This window comes from Euprymna scolopes, chromosome 12 (genome assembly GCF_053919585.1).
Source record: "Euprymna scolopes isolate OS-2025 chromosome 12, ASM5391958v1, whole genome shotgun sequence".
Taxonomy (NCBI): domain Eukaryota; kingdom Metazoa; phylum Mollusca; class Cephalopoda; order Sepiida; family Sepiolidae; genus Euprymna; species Euprymna scolopes.
Window position 1 is genome coordinate 135,776,048 of NC_136493.1, and position 14,318 is coordinate 135,790,365.

General features: G+C 30.7%; 1 protein-coding gene across 1 annotated transcript in view; it reads left to right on the forward strand.

The window, feature by feature from the left end:
- Positions 1-14,318, forward strand: part of LOC145291503 (general transcription and DNA repair factor IIH helicase/translocase subunit XPB-like) — a 90,957-nt gene that overhangs the window by 38,336 nt on the left and 38,303 nt on the right. The window contains exons 12-17 of the mRNA XM_080137426.1: positions 853-925; positions 1,157-1,276; positions 5,532-5,734; positions 7,240-7,305; positions 9,023-9,159; positions 14,103-14,199. Coding sequence (XP_079993552.1) covers positions 853-925; positions 1,157-1,276; positions 5,532-5,734; positions 7,240-7,305; positions 9,023-9,159; positions 14,103-14,199 — 696 coding nt within the window. The remainder of the gene's footprint in view (positions 1-852; positions 926-1,156; positions 1,277-5,531; positions 5,735-7,239; positions 7,306-9,022; positions 9,160-14,102; positions 14,200-14,318) is intronic.

Genomic DNA, 14,318 nt, shown 5'->3' on the forward strand with positions numbered 1-14,318 from the left:
AACTTTGATACAACATCTAGGACCACTCGGCCATATGTCACTTGGACAATTCTTAGTTGGTTTTTGTTAATGTTAAACCTATGTTGTTATTCAAGGTTTTCTCTCTCTATCAGAGGTGTCCAAATTGCATTCAGCTCTATGCTTGGTTTGCTCAGTAGGTTGTTATGTCCAAGCATGTGAGCTGTTTCTTTAAGTTTTCTCACTTTCCAGAAAGTTTATAAACAGAGAGATCCAATGCAATAAAATAGTAAAACTGAAATTATTTCCAATGCAATAAAATAGTAAAACTGAAATTATTTCCAATGCAATAAAATAGTAAAACTGAAATTATTTCCAATGCAATATGCAACAATTATGTTTGGACACCTAAACATAAATCAATCCTCCAAAAAATTTACTGTAATATTTTCTATGTACTATAACAACTTTTAGGACCCGATAACGAAGCTTAGAAGAACGGTTTGTATTTTTTCACTCCAGCCCAATGAACATGTGCAAAGGATGAATAATATAAATCCAGTCAGCAACTGTAGGTTTATTGAGGTTGATGGATTTAGAGGAAAGGGTAGACCATGTAAAACATGGAGTCAGTTAAGGATGACTTTACTACATTGAAATTACAACCAGACTTTGCGCAAGACCAAGAGAAGAAACATCAGGTAAAGCTATCCAATCCATGCTAACATAGATACGAATGTTAAATAAGGATGATGTTTTTTAACTTTTTTTTTTAAATCCATAGATTATTTAATGTTGGATATCTTGTTTTACAAACGTATATTTCTGTCTTTCAATTCGATAAAAGACAAAACATTTTTGTACGTTTTTTTTTTTTTTTTTTTTAATTTTTAGTTTAAAATGTGGTCCACAGCCAATGATAGTATAATCTGTCGATTCACATCTGATGCTAAAGACAGACCGACTGGTGAGTAGGTTTTTTTTTCATTGCTTGGACGCTGTCCAACTTTGTTCCCTGTAAATAAATCCTTTCGTTGTGTTAAAAGAGGTTCCGTTTTTCTTACTGTGCGACATTTTTGTTTACTACTAATATACAAAAGTTCATCTTGTATTTCTAGAAGTATTTTGATATATATATATATATATATAAAAGAAAAAGAAAATTAATCTGCATATTTTTTCTTTTTCTGAATTTCAGATTGTTCTATTTGTATAAGTACTTATTCTATGTTAGCCCACACAAATAAAAGATCCTGGGAAGCTGAACAGATGATGCAATGGTTGCAAAGTAAAGAATGGGGTCTCATGGTTCTTGATGGTAAATATTTGTATATTTTTCATCGTATCATTATTATTATTTACTTGAATAAATGTAAAAATAGATTATCAAAACTTGGTATTCGTTTTAGTAAATTATTGCCAAAGTTCTTCTTTTGACGAATATTCACCAGAGTAGTAATGTTAGATTCAAAGCGGAATTGAACAGAATGATTAAAATTATTCAAATGTTTTATAATTTTTTAGATGAGGATGCATAATTTATATTTGAATTATTTGGACTACCATTCTCATCTTGATTGTTATTTTCATATCATTTTGGCCGATTTTAAGATACATCTTCTCAAACTCTTGGAACCTATAGAGAACGTTTATGTCCCCTTAACAAGATTAAAATCAAGATATAAACCTCATACCTAGAATTTTTATTCTAATTTTGGTGAAAATCCAATACATGATTTTGATTCTAGAAAATTTCTAAAAGAGGCCTTATGAATAAATTAAAATTCAGGAAGTTATGCTTAAATTGTGTCTAATGACCATCATTAAAATTTAATACAAATCTGAAATATTTGATTTTCAAATGGGAGATTGTGCTCGTATTACCTAAGAAACCTTTAAAATATTGTAAAGAAAGTGAAATTTGGGAAATATTTATAAATTGATGTCTAATACTGTTAATATTTGACAAACATTGAAGGTTGCTAATTTTCACAAAGGGCTTCCACACTCTTTTGTTCCTTTTTGCATAAAACCATATATAGTCCATATTACCCCTGTACCTAATAGCTGTCTTCAAAAATTCATAATAATTATTTAATTGGTTTAGGAGAGAGTCCTACACAAAGAAATGCATGTATATTAATAAATATCTAATGTTAATTAAATATATATATTCATGTAGCCAAATAAAATATGAGATAATATTTTATGCATCGATTTTCAGTATTTCAACTATGTGAGTAGAGCTAGTTATTAAGATATGAAAATAAATATATATGGCAATTCAGCTTAATTGCCATGTATATTTTCATAAGTTACTATATGTGTGTATATATGTGTGTGTGTGTGTGTGTGTGTGTGTGTCGTCAGATATCCGGGTATTTTTGAAAATTGAGTAAAAACATAGTTACTATCAATTGGCAAAAAATTTCTTGCAGTTTTTAGCTTTTAAATTCAGATGAACATAACTTGGCTCGGACAAAAATTTATTTATCAAAATAAGCACCATCAGAATCAACACACTTTTGTCATCACAAAGCAAGTGTATTTATGCCAGTAACGTAAAAATCTTGCGTTCTGGTGGCGATGAAGTATCTGAAGGCGTTTTTCATATCGTTTAGGTGTTTGGAGCATTTCTCATACAGAAAGTTGTTGAGATGCTTGAAAAAGTGGTAGTCGGTAGGTGAGAGGTCTGGAGAGTATGGCGGATGAGGCAGAGTTTCATAGCTCAATTCGTTCAACTTCTGTAGGGTTGGTTTAGCAACTTGCGTTTGGGCATTGTCATTGAGGAGAATTGGGCCTTTTCTGTTGACTAATACTGGTTGTTGAAGTTTTTAATGCATTTCATCCATTTGTTCTTCTGTGCCGTAATGATTTTGTCTGCATTCAAAAACCTGTAATGGATGAGACTGGACTGGTTGCAGCATAGCCTTGTTTTGGTGCAACTCTGGCTTCGGGAAATGTTATCGAACTTTGTTGACATCCAACCACTGAACTGAGCATCGCCAGTTGTTGTAAAGAACCCACTTTTGATCACAAGTCACAACCTGGTTGAGAAATGGGCTGTTCTTGTTGCATAAAAGAAGATAAAATGACACTTCATGATGATTTTCTTTTGGTTGTTGCTCAATTCATGAGGCACCCATTTATCAAGTTTTTTTTATCTTTCCAATCTTTCTCAAATGGTTGGAAATCGTATACATTACATTTAATTCAGAAGCAAATTCTCAAACAGTTGTGTGTGGATTGGCTTCGGCTAAGGCTCTTAATTGATCATTGTCAACATTCGATATGCATCATCTTCAAGACTCATTGCCATCACAAAATTTCTTAAACCACCATTGTGCTGTGACTTTAGTAATGGTTCTTGAGCCAAAGATTTTGTTGATATGGCGAGTTGTTTGAGCAGCTTTTTAGCCTAGCTTTAATTGAAATAAGAAAATTGTATGAATTTGCTTCTTTCCATCTTGTATTCAACGTTCTGAAAAGAAGACATAATTGTTTTAAAACGATTGTAATTTAAACGATTAGATAGAGTGAGAAATTCTCTTTAAATTGATATATAAAGTAAAGGTATTATAGCAAACAAACAAACAGTTGGCATGACCTTGGGAAGTATCGTTGAGCTTCATCGGCATCTAACCACTGAGCTTGTTGTCGTAAAGAACCCAGTTTTTATCGCAAGTCACAACCCGATTGAAAAACGGGTCGGTCTTGTTGTGTAAAATAAGGGAAGATGACACTTCGTAACGGCGTTTCTTTTGCTTGTCATGATGCATCCGTTTATCAAGTTTTTTGTCTTTCTAATCTCTCTCAAGTGGGTGAAAATCGTCGTATACGTTAATTTTTCGTGGATTGGTTTCGGCTAAATCTCTTAATTAATCGTTGTCAACATCCGATGACCGACCACTACGCTCATCTTCTTCAAGACTCTCATCGCTATCACGAAATTTCTTAAACCACCATTGTGCTGTGCGTTCAGTAGTGGTTCTTGGGCCAAATGCTTCGTTAATATCGCAAGCTGTTTCAGCAGCTTTTCGGCCTAGCTTGAATTGAAATACAAAAAATTGTGCGGATTTGCTTTTCTTTTTTCATCTTTTATTCAACGTTCTGAAAAGAAGACAGAATTGTTTTTAAAGGATTGTAATGCAAATGATTAGTTAACTCAAAAATCACGCTTTAAAATGATAAATTAAAGGTATTATAATGACAACTTATTTGCAAATACATCATTTGAAATCAAAACTAAAAATTCAGCAAGAACTTTTTTATCGATCTAATAATTTCTAACTTTCTATTATTTTTATTTTTATGTTTCAGTGTTAAACAAATCAGAAAATAACATCCATTCAGTTTAAACCTTGAATATCTGACTATTATTATTAATAATAATGAATATATATACATATATATATACTAGCAGGCTGCTGGCATTGCCCAGTTGTAAAATAAGCTTAAATATGATTTTTTGATTAATGCAGATTTCGTATTTATAATTATATTATATTGGACCCAATATATAATAATGATTTAAATGACTCGTGTGCCACCACTGAGAATCGAGATCTAAACGTTTAGCTTAAGATTTACTTTTTCCTTTGACCTTAATGCTTGAGCTATGAAGACATGTTTGCTGTAAGGCTAAAAATTAAAACATGAACCAATAGCTATTATGTTATGCATGGAAATTCATAATGCCGTCATTCAACCTTCTGGCAAATTCTTTTTTTTTTTTAATTTTCACAATTTTGCACCAATTTTCCTCAGCTAAAACCCAAATGTAAAGTTTCACATGGGTTATATATTAAGTTTCATGTCCGTAGACCAAAAACTGACAGAGGAGTTTGGTAGGCAAAAATTTTAAAGAAATATATATATATATATATGCATACGTAAATAAATATATAAATATATATATATATATATATATATATAGAAAGAGGTTTGTGTTTACTATAACCTTTTTACACAAATATTACGCAAGTATAAATCATGTAGAATATCTGCATGAATATAATTACACATAATAGTTAACTAAAGATGATTATCCCATGAGAAAATTGAAAAAAACTAATAGGGAATTAATTAAAATGAATGTTTAAAAGAATATGAAATATGCAAATTAGCTAGATCTTTTGCTAGTGAATGCAATTCCACAACCAATATATAACAAAGTTATATTTTCTTTTTAAATAAATAGAAAAAAGGCTTGCCTTTTTTCTATTTTTCTTGGCCTGATGCTACACTAAGTTAATTTGTCTTAGTCAATAGAGAGGAAACCCTCTACACTGAGACAATTATTATTTTTGGTCCCTACCAGACTCCCCCTTTTGCCTTTTTTGCAAGAGCAGGTTCCCCCCCCCCCACATTAAAAAATGACCTTGTGTCACATTTTGCTTTTGTGGGGAAGCAAATAAATACTAATAAATAGAAAAAAGGGTTTTTAATATGAATATCAATACACAAAAAAAACAAATTTATAAGAGTGTATATATATATATATATATATAAAACATAATTTTTCAAATATGTTTTTACTGGTTCATGTATGATATTTTTTTAATGTTTTGCAGAAGTACAGACTATTCCAGCCAAAATGTTCCGTCGTGTGCTAATGATTGTCCAAGCGCATTGCAAACTTGGGTTGACTGCAACCCTTGTACGAGAAGATGATAAGATTGCAGATTTGAATTTTCTGATTGGACCAAAGTTATATGAAGCCAATTGGATGGAATTGCAGAACAAAGGTTTCATTGCAAAAGTGCAGTGTGCAGAGGTCAGTATAGCCCTCCCCCCGCCAAAAATAAAAATGGTCCTAGAAGATTTTTTTTCTGTTTGTCATTTCATACATATTTTTGTTTTGCCTACTCTTTACTAACTTACTTAACTAACAGCATTTCAAAATAACATCGCAGACAGACCAACGCGCAGACTCATCGTGGCAAAGAAAAAAAAAGAAGAAAGTTATAAAATTCTGAGGATGACGTCTATCATTGAAATATTAATTTTAAATAAATCAATATTTGTTTATTTCATAATATTACATTGTAATTTGGCTAATAAACATATTTTATACACATTTTATTTTTTTTGTTTCAAGCTTGCGGTTAGATGTTTTGGGATGACCTTGATCTATATGTGCATCTGTGAGAATAAATGTGTTTCTGATCATGCATAAAAACCCAACTGGAATGTTCATAAGGCTGATTTTAATGAGATTTCAACCATAGTTAACAAATTTCAATCATTTAAACCAAAAGTCAGAATATTTTTTTCAAGTAGTTATGTAAACTGTAGCCAGTCCTGACATTGCAAACTACTCCTCTCACTACTAGAGGAAGATTATATAGTAACTATGTTACATGCGTGATGCTGTATAAAGTTGAGTGCTGAGTCCCAACGAAGTCTTCAATCGCCCATCTTCAGTGTAATGGCAGCAATCATCAGATTAATATACAATATTGGGTTCAATCAGACTTAGCATATTGTCTCTGATACCTTATTGGCAAAGCTGAATGTACCAAAACCTGATGAACTTTTGACAGTCAGTTGCCTATGTTGGTTTGGCCATATTGAACAACTCTTAAAATACAAAAACTTGAGGTAAAATGCCAGAGAAAAGTTGGACGATCCAAGAAAACTTGGATGCAAGCCATCAACAATGAAATTTTAACAGAATCAATGCAAAACTTAGACATTCAGATTGCAAGCTGTTAGTGTAAGTGTAAATTCCTCAATCTCCAAAATAAAAAAAAATAATAATGTAAAACCGTTCCCACCACTCTGCTATCTAATTTCTTCTAACTGCAAAAACACAACTCTCTGCTCACAAGACTTGTTCCTTCTGTCACCAAATCTTAAATTGCCGAGTCTCTATAAAAGTCAGGCTTTTATACTACAATCAGCAGCATCTCATTTGCATAAAGTGGTTAGTTGGATTAATATAAAACTGGAAAGGCAGCCATTTTTTTCTTTTATTTTCTTTTTGTCTGTATGGGACCATGCAAGAAACAGGTGTGAGCTGATTTTTTAATGCCTTTTAATTACAGTTAGAAAATGTCAGACTCCTGACCAAGGAAAATAAAATGATAAAATGGAGGAAGAGTAGAAGGAGGAGGTTCTCATAAAATGGTAGAATGTTGATAAGCTTTGATTACATATGACTAAATTTATATAAAAAAAGATGAATTGATTTAGAGGTGTCACAAAACTACTAATGATTAAAGAAAAACAACTTATTTTTCCTTAATGGTTATTTTAACAATATTTATCTCTTTTCAGGTTTGGTGTCCAATGACTCCAGAATTTTACAGAGAATATCTGAATACGCAATCTCAAAAGAAATTAGTAAGTCTAACTCAAATATTTGGATTTCTTGAAAATTAGAGTCTTTATTTTGAATCTTTATTTGTAAATTAATTTCCCTTTTGTTCTACTCTAATTGATCTCTAAATGAAACCTTTATTTTAATGGCAATTTTTTGTTTATATTCTTATAACCAAAAAATCTTAATAAAACATGTTATGTCTGTTTCAATATATCTATAAATAGTGTGTAACACTAAAGGAGATAAGAGATAAGGTAGATGATTCAGTCTGTAATATCAGGAGTATTATGCTTTATCATTATTTTCATGGCAAGTGCTCGTCTGAGCTCCAATCTATAGTTATAACACGATCAGCCAGTCACTGAGGTGTGACCGGCTTCACATGTTATAGTAAATGTCTTAAAAGTGGTCTCGGGAAGATATGAAGATGGCCGTCATTAGGGTCTATAAGAAGAAAAGCATACCTGAGATGTTGGATGTGCTGTGTGGCTCCTTCTCTTAAGATAATTTCTTCACCCCGATTTTCTTTCTTCATCCTCCAGACTGCTTCGTTGTTTCAATGAAGACATTTATGAGGGCATTTATGGCAGACACAAGAAAGACGACACGTGACACAATTGTAATATATATGGAACATAACTATTTTACTTTACATTATATATTACAAAAAACTTCTACAATTTAAAACTGGACAATAGGCTTTTCAAAGCTAACTAACCTAACTAGTTTTGCCTTTAAAACTTTGTTGAAATAAAAATATTTTATTAAATATTATTTTTTTTAAACTTGACTTTTTTCTTATTAATTTCACATAGTAAAATATGCATTATCAGAGAAAGTGTTTTTTTCGTTTTGTAATTAGAAATTTGGTTCATGTTATTGAGACAGTAGTTGGATGTTGTATGCTGTAAGGTGGAGAAGATCTCTTTAATTTGATCTTTTTTTTTTATTAATGCATGGTCTCTGTAAGGAGAAATAAGGTTAGTTGGTTGGTTGGTTGTTTTTGTTTTACGGCATATCAACCCTTTTCAGGTTATTTAATGCCGAATTCAATGATTTTGAAGAAAAATTTAATAGAATATAGATATATTTTTTCAAGTCGGTTCCTATTTAACCCATAGTTGGAACCCTAACAGGTACTACCATTCCAGGTCAGAGTGGACCTGGGAGCAATGGCAATTAAAGGGTGGCTCCACACTCTCCAAAGCCTGCAAGCTGGGGTTTCACCATCGGATTTAATTTAAGGTCATATCCAGGACCAGTGAAAAATAAGAACATTTATAATTATAAAAAAAAAAACAAAAAAAAAAAACAGTTTCTCTCATGATGGATATTTTTCTATACAAAATTAATAAGAAAAAAGCTTAATCCCCTCCTCTCCAAAAAAATCTAATGATTTTTTAATAAAATATTTGCATTTTAAACATAGTTTCAAATCATTTTGTCTGGTTATTCAAAATTTCAAATATGTAAATTATTAACTTTAAAAGCATTGATTGCATAAATATTCAAAAGGCATTATTCTTATTATTTTGGTGTTTTGATTTCACTCACATTGGGATAAATCGCCCAACTAAAGAATAGAATCTATTATCTTGTGATAATGATCCAACAAGCAATATCAACATTAAATAATTCCACATTCTATGTCTTGCCGATAGCTATGGTTAGATATATACTTGGAAAAGTGAAAGATTGCCTTGTTCTGATTTTGTCTTCCTTTTTATTTTTTGTCAGCTTATCTTCACGATGAACCCGAACAAATTCCAGGCATGTCAATTTTTAATTCATTTCCATGAGAGAAGAAATGACAAGATTATTGTGTTTTCAGATAATGTGTTTGCATTGAAAAATTATGCCATAAAACTTAACAAGTAAGTAAAAAAAAAAATATATATTTTTTTAAAACCATCGCTATTCGTCTGAGTTACCTCCCCTTAGTCTTAAAAAACGAGTTAACTCCCCTTGAATAATAGCACGTTTGAAGAAGTAAAATAGTGGTCATTCATTCATTCATTTCTTATGAATCAGATAATTCTATTGTTAGCACTGATTTCTCTGGTATATTTATAGTTAGAATTCTTTCTAGAAAGACATTGGACAACCAGAATAGTCAGTGTCATTAATCACTTAGCCAGCGTCAGCTTCCAAATTGGTGGTGCTATTTTTGATCCGCATAGTATTAATATTGGTCGATCATGATCCACTGTGAGGTAACGGGGTAACGGAGGCTGGCTTATATAACCGAGTTAGTATAATTTGCAAACTGCTTTATGAAGTTTAGTACCTGACACATGAACAAGAGCAACTAAATTCAATTTGTTGCAATTATTTATAATATAATAAGATTAGAAAAGGCATTAACATTCCTCCCTTGTAATGAGTTAAATAAAAGCTTGCTTTCAGCGAATTTTTCCTAATAAATATTGTGTTTTAACATTAAATGACCCTCTAAAAAGGTGGTTGAAGTGCAAATGAAACAATACTATTGTTAGCTATTAATAGTAATACCAACTGATGTATCGTTTAGCGCTAGACAAGGCACATTCTGCTTCTTAATCTGACACTCATAGTTTTGAAAACAAAATTAGTAGATTTTTCCTACATCAATCAATATAAAACTTATATGACTAGATCCAAAATAAAATTTTCTTTAAAACAGTATTTTTTAATATTTTTATTCTGATTTGTATATTTCAAGAAATTGAGATTTAATTCTGCCTATTAACGACAAAACTCACCGCCATGTCATGTCTGCGAGCGATAGATGACTTTTCGGATGTGTGCGTTTTAGGTCTATATAAATACTCAACATGGAAATTCTTCTAGTTGATGACGTTTCATATTTTTAAATAATAAGAGAAAAGAATTTGAATAAAACACGTGCAAATTTCCAGTCAACAGTTAGAACATCGTAAAGTTGAGGCTTTCTAGTATAAAAATAAATCAAGATAGAAATTTCATTCAAACGCTATGTAATAGCCAATATATTTATTTCTTTTCTTATAAAATTTGAAAAGAATTGGTTAAGAACTTTTTACATGCGCATCGATAGAAATGATAGTAAGTGATAATATTTAATTGATTTTTTGTGCCATCTGTGACCTGTGATGCCGTCATGTGAATTCATAACAAAATGTTTGTTTACAAAGTGGCTTACAGCAATGAGGCATACATTATTATTTTTTAATTATTTAGAAAACATAAGTTTTTGATTATGGAAAGAAAAAGAATATTTTTGGGAATGTTTTGTTTAGCATCAGAAAAAATTTATTTAAAAAATTTCAATTCAAAAAAAAAAATTGAATAGAAAGTTTATTTGTATAAATATAAATGAAAAGCATGTTTAAATGTGATAGGAATGTTTAATTTAACAAATAAGGCATCCAAAAATGTTATCATTTTTATACATATATCATATTATGCCACTGTTTATTAATAAATAGTAAAGATTTCATTAAAATTGGTTGGTTTCCTGAATTTTGGTAAATTTTTAAGTTGGAGGGGTCTGCTACTCTAAAACAAAGTTCCCCAAACTTCTGAAACACTTTATTTAGAAACCCATTCTTAGTATGGAGATAAGAGGATGTTTTGTAACTATTCTGTACTTTCACCTAACAATTTAATAAAAAAGTTATATTATACTTACATTATTAATTAGAAACCTATTCTTAACATGGGGAGGGGAGGGTGTTTTGTAACTATTGTGTATTTTCACCTTACAATGTAATAAAAAAGGATATCGCAAAATTTGAATTTAACTTGAAAATAGCACTGTAATTTTGTTTTATTTCATTAAAAAATTATTTTTGCTTAATTTTAATTCAAACGGCTTCACTCGACACTACTGTTTTTTTTTATTTAAGTAAAAACGCTTTTAAATGAGTTAACACACATAAACCACTTATCCAATTAAGTAGAAGACTAACTTGCATGTCATAACATTTATTGGGTTTGTTTTAGAATCCACAGAAGTACAAAAAGTGGTCAAAAAGCAAATATAACAAATAAATGTTGCCAAAGGCAAATTAATGTACTTTTCTAACTACTTCGATAAATTTTTGGTGTTGTTAATGTTTATTCTGTTCGAAAAACAAATAGTGTTGAACGTTACATGAGAACAAGAAAAAATGGCCGTGATATCTCTTGAAATCTTTGAAGTCTCGACAAAGATTTAAAAAATAAAAATTATACAAAATAGTGAGAGAAATCTATCTGATAATTGTCACAGCAACTTAAAGTCGTTAAAATGAAATTTAATTATGTTTATTAGTTTAATGTACTTGAAAACATAATTGTAATCTGTACAGAATTTCCTTTTTTTTGATATGCTATAAACCATATCTTAATAGTTTCTTTGAATCATGTCGTGGTGGCCATCTTGGATTTCCCAGTCACCATCTTGGATTTTTCATAGTGTAATGGTAACAAATGTAATGTTTATCAGAATAATATTTTGCATTTCGCTTACACCCCATTTTTTTTTTTTTTTTTTTTTTTTAGATGTTTTTATGTTTCTATGAAAAATATTTATGCTAATTAGTTTAATGTACTTGAAAGCATAATTCTAATCTGTACAAAATTTCCTTTCATTTGATATGCTAAAAGCCATATTTTGTTAATAATTTCTTTGAATCATGTTGTGGTGGTCATCTTGGATTTTTTCATGGTGTGATAATGACAAATGATAATGTCCATCAGAATAATATTTCATGTGATGATAAAGCCTTACCATTTATCTTAGCTGTTTTTATGATCTTTCTACTTAAGGCCACTAAAATGAAACTGAAACTGAAACATGCTAGTTTATAATATAAATCTCACCTGTCTGTTTAAATGTATGTATGTTTGTATGTCTGTTTAAAACTATTGACAGAAGTGACAAATTTTCACGAGATTGGTATCATTTTGAAGCTTGACCCTTCGGATGACCCTCAATTGGCCACTTTTTTACAGGGAGGAGTCACTTTTTTCACCAATGTTTTTAAAAGTCATCCCCTCTTTTCGATTGATTAATCTTAATTTAAACCTATGTCACTCCGGTTTGGCGATGGGTGCAACAGCAAAGACGTCACTTTTTTTTTTTTTTTCACATTCTTTTCCTCCTTTCCAGTACAGGTTTGAGCCTGCCTGCCTACTACCACTTATTTTTTGTGCTCAAACCCAGGCAACGCCGGGAACCCAGGCTAGTTAGTCCATAAGTTAACAAGTGAGATGATCGTAAATGCAACCATCTGAACCTTTATGGGCTTATGATAGTATGTTCCAATTTTCATCATAATATCTTAAAAGGATCTGAAGATACAGCTTTTTAAAGATGAGTTAGTCTGTGAATTGTGCAAATTTCATACCATTTTCAGTCACAAGCTTATATGCATTTGAATAGGACTGACTTAAGACAAAATGTCTAGTGAACCATGCATTTTTTAATACTTTGAATGGTTATAACTCCAGTTCTAATGGGCTGATTTAAAAAAAAAACTCAAGATAATATTTGTTTGTTTTTTTATGCTCTTTTCAATAATGCTTGATTTGAGTTTATTCGATCTAAAGAAAAAAAAATGGTGTTGCATTGCTACTCGGTTTGCTATGCTATTTCAGACTAATGTATTAATCTTTTGATGCTTAATTCAGAGGGATTGGTAGTGTAGTATCTGTTCTGTTGTCATGAGACTATCATTTCAGGCATTATCTCCTCCTTGGGGGCGGTCAGTGTGGTATATGTTCATTTGTCATATATACTAGTAAAAATATATGACTAGAAGGAGAATATTTTTACTAGTCACATTAATTTTAATTTTGCAAAACAAGAAAGGCTTGATATGTCTAAATATATAAAAACTTAATGCCTGCATGTGTGTCTGTGCTCAAACATCACAGACAAGTATGCAGACATTAAGTTTTTTTTTATATTTAGACATATCAAACCTTTCTTGTTTTTTAATGAATAAAATATAAAAATAAAGTAATTCCTATCAAAAGGAAGGTTAGAGAATCTACAAAAAAATCTATTCGTATGTAAAATTTACTAGGGAAGATAATAAAAGTGTTCCTGAACCTCTATGTAGTCTATAAGAGCATACCTCTTTTAAAACTTCAAATATATCCTTGAGTGGCCTCTGGCCCTTGATAAGTGGTGACTCCTATGTAAAAAAAATAATTTAAAAAAATATAGTTTTATGAAATTTAAATCATATGTATATAATTTTCTGAGGAAGGCAATAGGAATTGTCTCAAATCTACAAGTGCACTCCTAACATAAGGAAGCACTGGGAACTAAACTTCTTTTAAATTATATACTATTTTTATGAAATGTATGAAAAACTATTTTTATGAAATGTATGTATTACATTCTCTGAGGAGGAAAATTGAAGTGATCTCGAATCTGTATGTTATGCTCTGTGTGTTGGATATCTATGTGGCCCCGTCTCTAAGTGATCCCTGGGGACATACTCCCACTCTCCCTCTTTAAAAATTCAAGTACGTATATCCAATTTTAATGAAATTTAAAACATGTGTATAAAACACTAATGCAAAGAGTTTTCCAACAGTTCAGTTTCTCCCAACTATATTTATGAACGAAATGGGAATGGAGGTGGGGAGCAGTAAAAACAAAGAAATTAATATGGTTTTATGAAAAATTATATAGTAGTGATCCTGAGCAGTGTCGAGTCTTCTTGCTAATTTATAAATGTTATTTTGCACAAGATTTTGTATATTTGTTTTGTTAGTTTTGTTTACCGAAAAATTATTCTCAAGACAAATAAAAACTTGTTAATCCTATTAATTTTTATCTGTCAACTTTTTCTTTCTCTAGACCTTATTTGTATGGTCCAACTTCTCAAGGAGAAAGATTGCAAATTCTTCAAAATTTCCAACATAACCCGAAAGTGAACACTATTTTTGTATCAAAGGTAAATATGGTTATTTTTTTAATTGAATTAGAATGTTGTTTCATTCAATGCAAGTAGGCGCAGGTGAAATGTGAATAAATTCTGTGGAATCTTTCACATTTTTTTCTAATTGACTGGAA